Below are 14,743 nucleotides of genomic sequence, written 5' to 3' on the forward strand. Positions count from 1 at the left end.
AGTGCCGGGCAAATCAAATTGTCATAAAACTTGCCAAGATTAGAAAATAAATTATTTACTTACTATACGTTCTATTGAAACCGCTGTACAGTTCCTTAGGAAGGTGTGTTGAGATGGGGGCCGATAAAGATAGACCGACAGAGCGATACTACAGTCTCGTCGCGTTTTTACTTCACGCGCGAAATAGTAGTTTCGATAGCACTTTAGAAAATTATAAACCCGCGTATCACAGTCAAATTTCTATACATACAATATTTTCATGAAACTTTCAAACATAAAATTCATTTGGAATCGCAACAAATGTACATATGAACGCAATATACTCGAGAGAAGTCGCCACATGATAGTATACACGTTTATTGTTATGTGTATATGTTTAACTTTTTTTATTTATCAGTTTGTTAGTGAAACTGTGATTTACACTCATTCTAATTTTAAATAATTTTATTACCTATACTATAAATTAAGAAGATTAGTGGGAGTTTTGGATAACTAATTAAAGACTGGCGACTTTTTAAAAAAAAAGTATAAATGCGATGTTGCCAATTGTAGCTAAATTAGAATCCCATGAATATAAATTTTAATTTTCTTCACGCATTTTATCTGATTGGTATCGTTGGGTGTAGTTAAGCTTATGATCATATTATTCTGATATGAGGGAGATTTTAAAGTGACTGTTTAGGTTTTTTTTACCTGTGCGAAAAAATTCATTTTAAATAATTGTTGGATTGGACATTGATGTCATAAGTATGTCCAATTGTTGTTCGTTCCCATTTTCAACGCACCACGTAAACGACGTTTCGTTTCACTGATTCACGCAAAAAAGGGAGAAATGCAAATAATTCGCATGAACTGGAGCTCCACGACCGGCATTTGAACGGTTTTCCATCAGTGGTCCGTTCTAGATATCGTTTACATGCATTGTGAGACGACAATGTCTTCCGTGTTGTCATTACGCATTTTTTTTTTGTTGTAACCAAGTTCTTTAGGTTTATGATACTATATAGTGATGGCGAATAATATTATGCTTATATAATTAGCTATAGTATAAGTGTCGGCTTATTACGGAAAGCGCTTTTGTATAGAAAATATTCCGGGATGGGAGTTTTATGGTGACGCGGCTAATTATTATCAGCATCTAAATAAACGGTCTAATTTCTGTAACAAAAATTTTTTATAGGAACTGCGTCTGATTTTTTTGAGAATTCTTTGATGAAAATAGACAAGAACCTTAATAAAATTACGTAATTTTAATTTATCTTAATTAATGTTCATTTGTACGGCAGGGCTTCGTGCACGTTCGGGTATGGTTTCCACAATTTCCGGGCGTGGTGATGCAGTCTGATCAAGAGCTAATCATCATGTGCAAGCCGCCAGAACCCACCATCATCGAAAATAAGGCGGCTGGTTTTGCTGGCAGCTTGTAAGTCTAAACAAGTTTATTATGATTAGATTTTAAGCTTCATGTCAAGTGCATTAAACCTATCATCCATTATTAAAGCCCTTCTTTTAATCTTACCTTTGTCCATTGTGTTGATAAGTGTTAATTTTAATTTCACTTTAAAATATCCTGTATTATAGAACTTGCAGGAATCAAGAAAGTTCATAAGATAAGCAAAATTTCAATTGTTTAGAATTATATATATGATGAAAATAACATTGCCAATGGTTTCACTACAACCTGACTGAGTCCAAGTACCAGGCCTACAATTAAAAGAGAAATCACCGCCAATTTATCTCAATACAGGTGTGACTGTCCTACTTGCCGAAGAATTCCTTTCATAGAAAGCTATCTTAAAATATATCGACGGCAGTAATTCTGTCCTCATGACACCGGATCTTGCCCTAGAACATTAACATGCGCCATGCCGCGTAATCACTTTGCACTATTATAAATTGCAAATTAAATATTCGTATAAATTTATTGACACGAAAGTGAATTTAATTTTTACGCTGCTAGTATAATCAATACTTCAAACTAAATAATTAAGTTATGTTTTAAACGCCACGAATTAATTTCAAACAATATTTATCAAACAGTCCGCACGGAGCTCGAGTATCAGGAGTGGTGGAAGAGACGCCAGGGCGATTGGAATATGAAGTGGCGTTGTACAAGGAAGCGCCGCCGGTTGCGTCTCGGCACACTAATCACTCGGTTGACTTGCCCGTAGACCAGGTATAAATGTTTTATTATTATAACATTTTCATCGTAATTCTTTCAGCCGCTGGACGTCCACTGCATATAGGCCTCCCCTTTAGATTTGTAATAAGACAGGTTGGAAATGGTCTGCATCCAGCAACTTTTGAGCAACGAACGCCATAGACAGAGTCCATGGCCTCCACTCCAGAACTTCAAGGCCATCTGTTTTGCGCGCTTTTGGCCAACCATTGTCACTACAAACTGTAAATTCGCTGGAGTACGTCCTTTTTTAATTTGTCAACAGGTCTTGACAATATGTATGTAATTAAAGCTAAACTGCTGCAAACATGTTATGAAAGGCGTAAACACTTATAAAATTACTGAGCTAATAACGCTTATCAGATTTTATAACTCAGTGACGGCTGCTTAGCCGTCTATATGCCAGATTTTGTGTTTCAAATGATTGACTTTGATAGCTAACATCGTTATGGGTATGTCATTACTATATGCTATTGCACCGCTTACTCACTTCATAGTTTAAAAGACTGTATTTTATTTTGTGCTTAAATTGCACCAGGCTGTGCCAATAGGCACTAAGCTACAGCTGCGTGCCCGCATCAACCCTGATTCCGCCTGGCGCCACATTAAACTGTTAGAAGTGGCCGTCTCGCCCGACCCCGACCGACCGCACGCACCTGGTGCCGTTCTCCTTGTTAAAGATGGGTACGTAATATCTTATATACTATCTTTATAATTTATTTATTTATTTGATGAAAAAACTAATAGATACATATTAGAAATTATGACAAATGTAAGATTTTAAACAAAAAAAAATACAAACGCGTAACTCACAACGATCTTTACTGATTATATATATGTAGGTGCTAAAAGAGAGTAAAAATAGTGTGATACGAAATAAGTCACAATATAAGAAAAAAATTATAACTTCTTGGAAGATTTCTTTAAAGTTCTGTCACATTCTTACAGAAAAAAAATGTTTTATCTTTCAGAGATATCACTTTAAACATGGTGATAAGGAAAAAGTGTAAAAGCTTTTTGCTGACAAATGAGCTATACTCACCCCTTTTAAGGTTTTGCATCTTTATCCATTAACCTGTTTGTAGTTGCTATACCGCGATTACGTTTAACCATAGTTGATTATCATCAAAATTTTGCTTAATTTTCTACGTTTCTCAGTATATGCGTCATAGCATAAACAGTTCACATAAGTCTGTCTGTAAAATAGTTAGTAGTGTATATATATGTGTGTATGGTTATATATATATATATGTATATATATATATATATATATATATATATACCGTGTTACAGTCTATCAATAAAATTACTGAAGTCAAATTTGTCATTTTTAATGTAAAAAAAAGTAGCAATATATCCAAAAATATTCTCCAGGGACTTTACACTCAAAAAATTGTAAGTTGGTTCTTATTTTGTTGCAATTTTCTTCTTCAATTGTTTAAGATGTCGGAACCGTGACTTCGCGTCAATCATCCCACACCAACCGGCGCGGTACCGCGAGCGCCACAATGAGGTGTTCTTAGATTTCGAAGCCTTCCTCCTGGCGTCTATGAAGGAACGCTCTACACTTTGGATACACTCACAAATCAAAGCATGCATGGATGCGGCCGATTGCCAGCCCGATTATTGTCTTGATTTGTATGAACCTTCAGGTAAAAGACTTTTTTCTGTTCTCACCATTTATATCTAATAGATTCAGACGTAACCTCGCTTACTAAGAAAGGGACTTATTTATAACTACTTCCGCTATGCAGCAGTAGTCATGCAATAAAGTGCACCGCCCGCCAGCCCGCTGATAAATGCGCATGCGGTAAACAATGCGAAACACAACTATCACCGTTAATCTACTCTACACGTGTTTCACCCCTCCTCGGGGCATCCTCAGGAGATGTTAGACCGACCAGTGCCAAACACCGAGTGAACCTCACTATTTATACTAGGCGTTTGCATTCTGGTTTTAAAATGTAAGGTGTGCGAGTGTACCAGAAGTTTACGACCTGGTTTCGCCTTAAGCGTGGTCTTAAATATCTTGTATTAAAGTGGAGCTAGGCTCTAATTTAATCACATATCTAAGATATATTCATCTTAGTTTTATACCGAAATTGAAATTGTATTTCTAACATACATTAAGACTTGATGTTTCAGACTTGATGTCGCATTCGATATGTATCTACAATCGCTGTATCTGATAATATTTATATCAAAAAAATACTGCTCACTCGGCGCATATTTAAAAAAATCCAGGTCACGGACGTCGCAGAAGATCACTGCCGGAGAACTCACAAGCACAAAACGTGAGTAATGCGGCGCTGTCGGCGGATAATGGATCCACGCCTTTCACTCGCTTCAAGGAAAACTTAGAGTACACTGTCGTGATGCCGGGGGAGCTGTTCCATCGCACACCGCCCGAGTCAACCTGCGCCACTTCCATGATGCTGGCAGTTGCGCTAGGCGCATTACTCTTTATGTCTGCTCTGCTGGTGAGTGACGTCTCCTAGTATATTTAAACGGCTTATTTAAAGGCCTTTAAAATTTAGATTACCCTAGATCGCTAATTCGGTTTAGAAATTGATTTGTTTTTTATCGTAATATGAAACACTGGTGTGTTGCGTTTTTGTGTTGCGAATTACATGGTTGTTAATATTCCCGCGAGAATTATAACATGAAGTGTTCTGTCGTCACGCCACGTCGAATGACACGCCTGTTGTTGTGGTGGTCAAAGCGTTAATAGTTGTACGATGAGTGTTTTCCTAATAATGTAGTGGCGACGAGGGCGCCGTAATACCTGCGTAATGAACACATGCACGTAGACTTGTAACAGCCAATGATCACTTAGTTCTTAAATTTTTCTTTTTCTGCTGTTCAACAAACAAACTCGTTGATTGTAAGTGCCGCCTTAGATCGTGATAAAAGTGTAATGATGTTAGCTAGGTTATAACAACAGTAAGGTAGAGGTATCTCTATACAGGTATTATCGACGAATGACAGCTTAAGCAAAGTCCCCTCGTTGGGATCCGTGAGCCTTATCACTCTATGGAGCATCCGTTGAAGCGATAAAAGCTCGGCGGCCTTCCAATCCAGTGAAATTGTAGTAAAGAGGTTTAACTCTAAGTGCCCTTAGCGCCCTGCCTCGCACCCGTGGAATCTGCAAATGCCACTGCAGCAGTATAAGCCAGGTTAAAAAAAAACATACTGTAACAGCTGCAGCGGCTCAGTCTAAAGTCTCTTTTTATAAGGTTGATGTTTCCCTCGTGATCTTCCCTGACTTAAACTATTTTAAGAGAGATTATGCTTGATAGACTGAGAATACGAGTAATCGCCGTGCTATATAAGAACACTTGTATCTTATATGGCTTTATTTTAAATTTGAAAATTTAAATTCAAAATTGCGTAAATTGTATGACTTGTTAATAAATGGGTGATTAGATAGATGATTTATTAATATATGTAATTTACGTAATTTGTATGATTCAACAGATGTGCTACCTCGCTACTAAACTAAATTCAACGATGATGAAGAACAGCAGCTTGCAGTCGCCATCGGGAAAAGGATTCGAGCAGATTCTGAGAGACCTCGCCCATCATTCGATTCCGGACACGGGATACACAGGCCGCCCCACCGTACAATAATAGGCAACATTATTTGTAGACACATAAATTTTTGACCAGTAGAAAAATAATTTATTTTGGATATTAAAGTTTACAATCAAGGTATTCTGACAACTCTGAGTAGGTTCGTAATAAACATGATATTTCTAATGTTAATTAAAATTTTGATATAAGCTTTTTTTTATGTACGTAATTTATTTTAGATTATAATAATGAAGGTTACATTACTCAGAACAACCAAATACTGAATAATTTTATAAAGATACCTTTATAGGTACCTTCGACATTTATGAATAAACGACGGTTTTCCTTGTTATTTAGTTTGAAAAAAATATATGTTTTTATATTAAAACTTTATAATTGTTGGTCATGCCAATTACAAAACTGGGTAATGAATTTTTGTAATTATGATTATATAGAAATATGGTGCATATCATTAGTTGTTTAATAAAACAGTTTACATATATTTCGCGTCGCGCTTAAAATAATGAAAGGACTACTTATATATGGTGTGAATTATTACAATTTTTCTGTTTCAATCGAACTGTAAAACATAGCTAAAAGTATGGAATAATATTATGAATTATACAATCATAAATAGTTCATTTTTAATAGTAAAATATAACAAGTTTAGTTCGTTGTTTTAAAAATAATATTAGGATTATAAAACCATCTTTAGGTTGCTTGCAGATAGTGTTCAAAGCCAATAGACATATTAATAATTTTTTTGTTTAAATATATATTTTTTTGTTAACAAACAGCCTGGGAGTAATAGTTTCTATGGACCAATAAGAAATGTCTGTTGAAATGTAGATTAAGTAAAAAAACTCATAGGTGAAAAATGTTCTTTCAAGTATTATTAAGTATTTATTGTTTACAAATAAGATTTATTGTAAATGAACTTATGACTGAAAAATCGCAAGTTGTAACAACTACTTTTTCAGTCATGACTATTAATTACTATTTCCATAAAATTTCTGAAGATATAAGTTTCAAATAAATAGATAAAATTATATTGTGCTTTTATTTCCTATTTAAAAAGAGCTGTGCGTGTAAAACCTAACTATGCAAACGATTTTAGCAATAAAACTTTTTTTTTAAATGTTAGATATAAAAAAACTAATACAGTCAAGCACTGTGCATACACGATGGTTTTTTAAATATTTTATTTGACTTTTAATGAAGCATTATTGGCATCTAGTCGAAAATTAACTCATCAATCAGTTTCGTAGTTAATAGTTATTAATTCTTGTAACTGTTTAGAAGGGAATATTTTTAAAAAGTTTCACGAAATACTACTCAAGAATATGAGTAAGTCCATCCCAGTTCCTTAATTCATAAAACTTATAAATTCGCTAACACTCTTTAATTTTAAATAATATCAAACGGAATAGGCAGAAATTTTAAAATGTCTTGCTCGTGATTTTTTGTATTATATATTATTATTATTTTGTTATACTATGACAAATCTCAATAACGAACAATCATCACGACAAAGATAGTAGACATTTTCAATTATATTTTCTCCGGAAATTGAACAAGTTAATTTAGATGCCTTTTGGTATCTCTGACGGCAGTTTACTGGTGCAGGAAGATATTTAAAAGAAATTTTTTCGCATACTACTAAAACACATTTTGATATTTATATTATTGTCATGGACAATAATATTTTAAGTTAAGAACTAATTGTCTCAGTAATTTATTTTATATTAAAAAATACTAGGATCTGAGTTGAATTACGTCATACTCTTCTTCCTAAAAGACATTGACATTGACAATCATCTCGTCACTGTCATCATAACATACGGCGATAGTAATTTGCTCCAAATAATTTACCTTAAAGAAAAAATATGCAAATTAAAAACGAACAGATTATCACCACATTTATTCTGCTCTTTGGGAACTTTATAATTCCATTAATTACTGACAGGGCATAAATAAAACACAATTTATTGTTTATAAGGAAATTGAAATTAATAAAGAGTATCGAGGAATTTCAGGCAATTTCTCTTAGAGATTAGTTAACATTGTTCCTTTTGTTAAAGAAGCAACTCCCTTGTTTTCTTTGAAACATTGCAAGAATGACTCATTTGAAAAATAAATTCTCAATTTCCATAAAACAACTAAGAAAAAAAATACATTGAACATAAAGTTTGACATCAATGAAAGACTGAAAAAGACTTCATAGTTAAATGTTTTCCAGTTGCTACTTTAAATAAATGATGCATACTTTTTTATCTATATTTTTTATACAAATTATTGTCGTTTTGTAAATACTGTCACTTATTACAATAACACACGGTCACTGACTTTTGACATCTCGTTAGAAATTATTACTATGAAACACGTATAAAGACCGGTGATTGTAGCAATCTTTGGGAAAGGCCTATGCCATGCTGTGAGCATCTATCGGCTGAAAAGAAGAAGCATTAAATACAGACACACATACTTTATTTGCTTTTAACTTTATCGAAATGAGTAAACGTTTAAGAGACGTGAAAGAGAGCATTCAAAGTGTAGCCCCAAAGCAAGTAAAAAAACACTGGTCATTAGGTTTAATAGAATCCATGAAAGATGTAGATTTAATTTACAAAGAGACTGAACGAATTGTTACAATTAGAGATAAATATCCCAAAGCAAAAGTACATTATCTTGTTTTACCCAAAGATAATATAAGCAGTATTTATAAATTAGGCAAAGAACATGTATCTTTAATAAAAGAGTTTGGTGAATTATACAAGTTAATACAGGAAGAACATAAAGACTATACACTCAATGCTGGTTTCCATGCAATGCCAAGTATGCAAAGACTTCATATGCATATAATCAGTATTGACATGGTTTCACCGTGTTTGAAAAATAAAATCCATTGGAATAGTTTTACCACAGCTTTTTTCAAGCCTTATGAAGGTAAATATGGTGTAATTTCAGTTTTTTTTTTAATTAAATAACAAATCAAATTTGCTTTTACTTTATTAATTGTAATAAAAATAATGTTAATAGAAACAAAGATTTTTTTAACACTCTGTTAATAGTATATAAAAAGTAATTGTAATAGAAAATTTACTTAATCAATCATTTGGTATTGATGTGTCTGTATTTTTTTATTTTTAAATTTACACTGTATATTTTTGATAAAAATTTATAAATCATAGCCTTATATTTTACCGCTAGTTCCATTTACAAATTCTTGTAGAAATCTTCAACAGTGTGGATCACAAAATTGATCCAATATTGAGTTTTATTTTGTTTGCAAGTTCATTTTTATTATATACATTTGTTATAATATATAAAATATATAATAGCTAAAAAAATTATTTCAGATGTCTTGGAAGAATTAACTAAATATGGATGTATTAAGAAAATTACTAATGATGAACATAAAAAGTTAATGACAACACCTCTTAAATGTAATCAATGTGCTTTTATACCTAAAAATATTCCACAACTAAAAGAGCATTTATTAAGTCACATTTAATATTAGAAATTAAATTAATTTGGAGAACAAACATGTTTTTTTGTAAGAGAATGATTTTTACATAAACTTTTGACAATTATTTGCTTTTACATGTATGTACGTAAAGGTTTCTAACTATCCATCATTATATTTTAAAATTGATTGCAATTAATTAACTACAGAGATATATAAAAAATGAATAAAATAGCAAATTATTTCAGAAAGGATATTTAATATTTGATTGCATTAATTTTTGAACTCTGTACAAAAATTGTATCATGTAAAATTTAAAGTATTTGATAAAATTAAAATAGGCACTACTAATTAAGCAATCTCACTGAAAAGAATCTTCAAAAATTACAAATACATATCTGTTTTAAAAATTTTTAAGTTTCTTTAATAATGAGAAATTAAGATTGAATCCAGTAAAAAATTCAATTATAAAGATAAATTTCATCTCATTAGCACTAATCCCAAATTGCCACTGTACTAAATCAAAGAACCTTAATTATTGAAATATTTAAATTATTGTAATGTTTGTATAAATTTTTTAATGTTCAAGTGACAACAACAAAATCATAAAATATGACACATATTACAGCTCAAAGATAATGTAAATTCCTTACATCTTGCTATTGGTAGAATTGAAAAACTTCATCTATAAACTAATAGCAAACTTATGCTTCACTAATAATAAAATCCATTGTCATTTTCAATTTTAATAAGTACTTAATAAATTGTATCTGACATTTACGATAATATTTGTTTCAATATTGATAATAATGATTTCAAGTGTCAGTAACCCAACATGGGTCATAAGCAAGATTCATAACTTACTATCAAGTAAACATTAGTTTGTCCATTAAAAATTTTCATAAAAAAATATACACATTATTTTGTCACATAGATAATTGCCATCTAATAGTCATTTTCATTAAAAATATAAATTCACATTATATAAAATGATTGACCTTGTAATCAATTTGTTTTACTTATAATATTTCACATTTTGCACAATCTTGATTGCATTTACTTAAGCTAAATTAATCTATTGTAGTCAACTTTTAAGTTCTACATGGCAGTTTACTGGAGCGTGGGCTGTCTGAATCTCCCAGAGAACTTGTTGAGGTGTTGACACAATCATCAACATCAGGTGTATACATTGCCAAATTCCTTCTTTTAAATATTTTTTTATTTGATGGTGGAGTAGTTAGGTTTTCTGAAGTGTTTTCAAAATTATCAGAAGTTATATTTGTTAAACAAACAGAACTTGTTTGTGATAAGTCTTCATTTTCAGCTGGTGTAACTGGAGCAGGTAAAGATAGCTTTGAACATTTTACAGGTGTTCTTACAAAAGCACTTTGGTTAGTAGACACATTTGATTCATTATGAACAAATGGTTTTTTCATTGTCCTTCCAGCCCTGGCTAAGACCACTTGCAATGGATCATCTATACCTAATTTTTCACAAAAAGAAATTGTTTGGGGATTCATGATGGGATCTATTGTTACACTTTTTGGTGCTCCTGGGCTATATGTGGGAGCTGTCATAACAAATGAATCATTTGTAATTGTCAAGGTTTTCATTAATTCACAAATCCTATGTTTTTCCTCTTCTGTTGGGCTAAATATGTACCTGAAAGTTTAATTTCACATTATTACTTTAAACAAATATTACACTAAGAAATCTATTTCAATGGATTTTAGCCATATATATCATGCGAAAAATTAGAAAAATTCATTTTAAATTGATGCAATACCTGTTTAATGATGTAATTAAAGGTAATAAGTCTTTTCAGTGATGTCTGTCGTCTTATATATTGATAAGGGCATATTTGACTGATTTTAGTGAAAATTTGTAATGAAATCTTATACATACCTTTCATTGCAACCTGGTCCAGGCATATGACAGTCAACATTTTTCACACTCAACAAATGATTAGTATTTTTTAAAATCGCCAACCATTCTACATCTTGTTTTAATAACATATCACCATCAAATGTAGTAGGCAAGTCTAATATTTGCAAATGTCTTCGCTTGGGTAAACATTTGTCAAGTGCTAGGAATTTTGTCTCACTTCCCTCATGTTGGACGAGGGCAGCAAATTGACAATGCAAGTGAGCAGCAAACCAATAATGAGGTTTCAACAAATGCAAAAGCTTTTCTGCAGGGGCACTACCTAACTGATTGGATTCAATATCCTCCCTGAATAATTGAAAATTGTTAATATCATTGAAACATTATTCAAAAATTAAATAAATGTCAACCTATTCTTTTGGAAGGTTTCATTTTAATATTTTAATATTTATTTTTATTTTTGACATGTACCGTAAAAAGGGCTTCCTTTTCAACAAATTATTTTTATCTCCATACTCCGTAATACCTCGTGGCCAGTCATGTGATAACATGACATGAACTTGTTCCTTGAGCTGACTTAAACGGAAGACATCTAATGCTCTTATGTGGTATACTGATCTTAGTGAATTTTGTAGGTAAGGTGGACTCTCCCAAAGCCCTTGTAGATAATCATGTCCTTTGAAAATACCTGACAGACCTGAAACCATAACAACTTTATTTGAACATGTGAAATAACCATGAACTTTATTAGTTGATTAATTTGTTCACTTTCTAATACAAAATATTGTTTTAGAGTTAAAGGCATATTTAAAATATTATACACAAATAATAATTTTCAATCAGGTGAACACCTATAGGTTTGTCTTATGATACATTAGGCTGTCATATTTATTGCTTATGTAAGTACAATGGTAACTAAGTCAATGTTGTAATCAAGATTTTCAACAAACATAGAATAATTACATCTGAAGTGGCAGTAAGCTGTGCATGATGCTCTTGTAACTGTGGGGGCCGAAAAGTTGTATCGAGACCATGTGCCAGTAGATATGGCATTGATAGGCCCCCACTAGATGGAGTAAAAACATTGTCAACATTGCGGGAGGCCTCTGGATGGGCAGTGCAAAACCATATCATTGTGACATTCTTTAGGGCATGTCTATGTCTTATTGTGTATCTATCGGCTGACATAACAATGATGATGAGTCCCCTCTGTTTATTGTAACCATATAAATTCCATGTTTGCACACACCTGCAATCCTTAAGTTTCCAAACTTCAAGACACCAGCTCGTCCCATATAATAAATGTTCGGTGCCACCCAGCCACCATAAGGTAATTCTTGTAAATAATTTGATGCTTCATGATTTCCTCCTATAAAAATTGTTAACAATGGAGCAAGTTTTTCACCACTGTAATACCTATTGAAATAAATATTACCTATTATTGTGAAAAAAAGTTTTTAAAAAATAAACTACGAAACTGTAATATGTATGTAAGTTTCAAAGGTTATTGACAATACATTGCTTATTAAAATAATTTAAGATTTTTTCTTAGGTAATATATACGCATGCAAAAACAAACATAAGTTAAAAACCTAAAGTAAAGAAGTCTTAAAGGTTAAAATTTAGAAATATTCATTATTAAAGTACATTAGCATATACTTTCGAGGTGTTACTGATACTTACTTATGAAATGTACAAATATTGTGATATTTTTCAGGCACTGCCATTGCCCGCAAATCATCATTATTACGTACAGATTGAAAATCGCCACAACAAATTAATAAATCTATTTTTATGCCTTCCCTTTCTTGTATTGTTTCAATACATTCATATATTTTTTCTAGTTCTCCGTGGGCACATCCCTCTATAGCAATTTTCATTGTAAGTTTATGTAAGTGTGGAACGAGGAGTAGCTGTTTTATACAAGTTAGCTTTAAATGATTTTATTTTAAAATTTCAGTTGAAACAGATAAAAATATACATCAATCTATTGAATCGTCAAGTCAATAACCTATCAAATATTTTACAAGCTTAACAGACCATAGAGAATTTTTTATTTACATTAATTCTAGAAATCAAAAGCTTAGGAGGCATACAACATACTACTACTACACATGCACTTATAATGTTCAACATACAATTAATAATTTTGCGTTCTTTTTAGCAGTGTTTTTTTTTAAAAACAAATTTAAAAGTGTTAATTAAAAAAATATGTATTCCCAAAATATAAAGTTAAATATTCGTAGAATATTTCATAAATGCTAATAAAGGTTAAAAGCAGTGAATTCAAAAAAAATTCGTATGTCATTCTTAATTATGAGACGAAAACTATATCTGAGCATATCTGCGTAAATTTAAAAAAAAAATTCTATCTAATCAAGTAAATTCTATCAAATAAATTCCATCTAAGGTTTAACATAAAAATGAACCATAATAGAGCACACATATTAGCTTAATCGAGGAGTTGTAAACAAAAACTGATGACGCCCGCTTTTTAAAAAATAATTACTTAAGTATTTTTGGTTCCAGAAAAACTATACCTAGTTACTATTTTAGGTAATAGTTGCAATAACAATAAAATAAAATTTGATTTGATGTCTGAAAATTATTCAGTAGTGTCTAGTCAGTCTAGGTCATGGGTCTTTGGCTAGATTGGTAACAGGTTTACGTGTCGAAGAGCATAACTACCCGTAGAACTCTTCGATCTCTGTCATCACCTCGGGTTTGGACAATACAATCCTTTTGACATGGGTCTTCAGATTTGTTTGCTAGTTCTGCTCAAAAGATTAATCTCTTGCGAACACTTCAGAGCTCTTGTTCCGATCTGTTGCCTCCTTGATGCAAATAGTATTCTTATATAAAACGTTATATAGGTCATTTTAGAATACACAGTGTAGATTGGTAATAGAGTTGTTGAGTAATTTTTTAACAATTTATTACAAGTATCAAAATCAAGCAAGCTTGCGATTTCTGAATTCTAAAGATGGGATGTATGTTTTAGTCTCAAACTAATTCAATTCCATTCTTTATGTAACATTATCGTATTTTACATAAAGAATAAAATCATCATATAAAAAATCATATACTCGTACAAAATCTTTTTAATGACTTATTCAAACGCTCTGCATAAAGTGGTCACTATATCGTTAGTTAATTTAATTATTTTTTTCTATTAGAATTTTTGACTATATTGATTTTTGGATAAGGTGTACCAAATATTAATTGACAGCAAATTAGCTATATTTTTAGTATACTAATTAAAGCTTTTACACCTATAACCAATCACCCTATAAATTCATTACTTAACATCTTGCTGATTTCTACTCTTACGTAAAAAATCGATGACGGTGTTCAGATTTCAATAGTTTTCCACCAGAATTATATTATATATTATACTATTATTTGTAAATATTTGTAACATAACAAGAGGCAAATGTTCTTTCCATCTTCTAGCTTTTTATTCTAGCCTTAATATTAATTCATAACAATAACAAAATTTGGCGTGTCATTAAATGCGTCAAATTTATCCATAGTAAACCAGTCAGCTCGTTAGTATGGTATAAAATTTGGTAAATTAACCATGCAGCGGGTCGATACCTTGACAACTCAATTAGAGGTTACATTGCGTAAATTGAATGGAA

The 14,743-nt window shown here is 31.6% G+C and overlaps 3 protein-coding genes across 4 annotated transcripts in view; 2 read left to right on the top strand and 1 right to left on the bottom strand.

Moving 5' to 3' along the window:
• LOC137919219 (uncharacterized) overlaps window positions 1-5,904 on the top strand; it is a 39,391-nt gene extending 33,487 nt beyond the window's left edge. Inside the window, exons 5-10 of the mRNA XM_068762225.1 lie at window positions 1,287-1,423; window positions 2,041-2,176; window positions 2,718-2,863; window positions 3,623-3,831; window positions 4,424-4,659; window positions 5,657-5,904. Of these exons, the coding sequence (XP_068618326.1) occupies window positions 1,287-1,423; window positions 2,041-2,176; window positions 2,718-2,863; window positions 3,623-3,831; window positions 4,424-4,659; window positions 5,657-5,809 (1,017 nt within the window). The 3' untranslated portion in view covers window positions 5,810-5,904. The remainder of the gene's footprint in view (window positions 1-1,286; window positions 1,424-2,040; window positions 2,177-2,717; window positions 2,864-3,622; window positions 3,832-4,423; window positions 4,660-5,656) is intronic.
• Window positions 5,905-8,089: 2,185 nt separating this feature from the next.
• Aptx (aprataxin) lies at window positions 8,090-9,276 on the top strand. Its single transcript, XM_068762227.1, has 2 exons — window positions 8,090-8,698; window positions 9,112-9,276. Exons 1-2 carry the CDS (start codon window positions 8,263-8,265, stop codon window positions 9,264-9,266), a joined length of 591 nt encoding a protein of 196 aa, XP_068618328.1. The 5' UTR covers window positions 8,090-8,262; the 3' UTR covers window positions 9,267-9,276.
• A 289-nt stretch (window positions 9,277-9,565) lies between these two features.
• On the bottom strand, window positions 9,566-13,116 carry ldbr (lariat debranching enzyme). 2 transcript variants are annotated; one of them, XM_068762223.1, is made up of 5 exons: window positions 12,786-13,116; window positions 12,352-12,518; window positions 11,574-11,799; window positions 11,124-11,450; window positions 9,566-10,880 (listed from the first exon to the last, which is right to left on the bottom strand). In XM_068762223.1, exons 1-5 carry the CDS (start codon window positions 12,980-12,982, stop codon window positions 10,310-10,312), a joined length of 1,488 nt encoding a protein of 495 aa, XP_068618324.1. In that variant the 5' UTR covers window positions 12,983-13,116; the 3' UTR covers window positions 9,566-10,309. The 2 variants fall into 2 exon arrangements, with proteins under 2 accessions (XP_068618324.1, XP_068618325.1); XM_068762224.1 differs by having other exon boundaries at window positions 12,352-12,471; window positions 12,786-12,919.
• Between the last annotated feature and the right edge of the window lie 1,627 nt (window positions 13,117-14,743).

This window comes from Battus philenor, unplaced genomic scaffold (genome assembly GCF_028537555.1).
Source record: "Battus philenor isolate CCGP_79_NKW_IND1 unplaced genomic scaffold, ilBatPhil1.0.hap1 SCAF_16, whole genome shotgun sequence".
Classification (NCBI taxonomy): Eukaryota; Metazoa; Arthropoda; class Insecta; order Lepidoptera; family Papilionidae; genus Battus; species Battus philenor.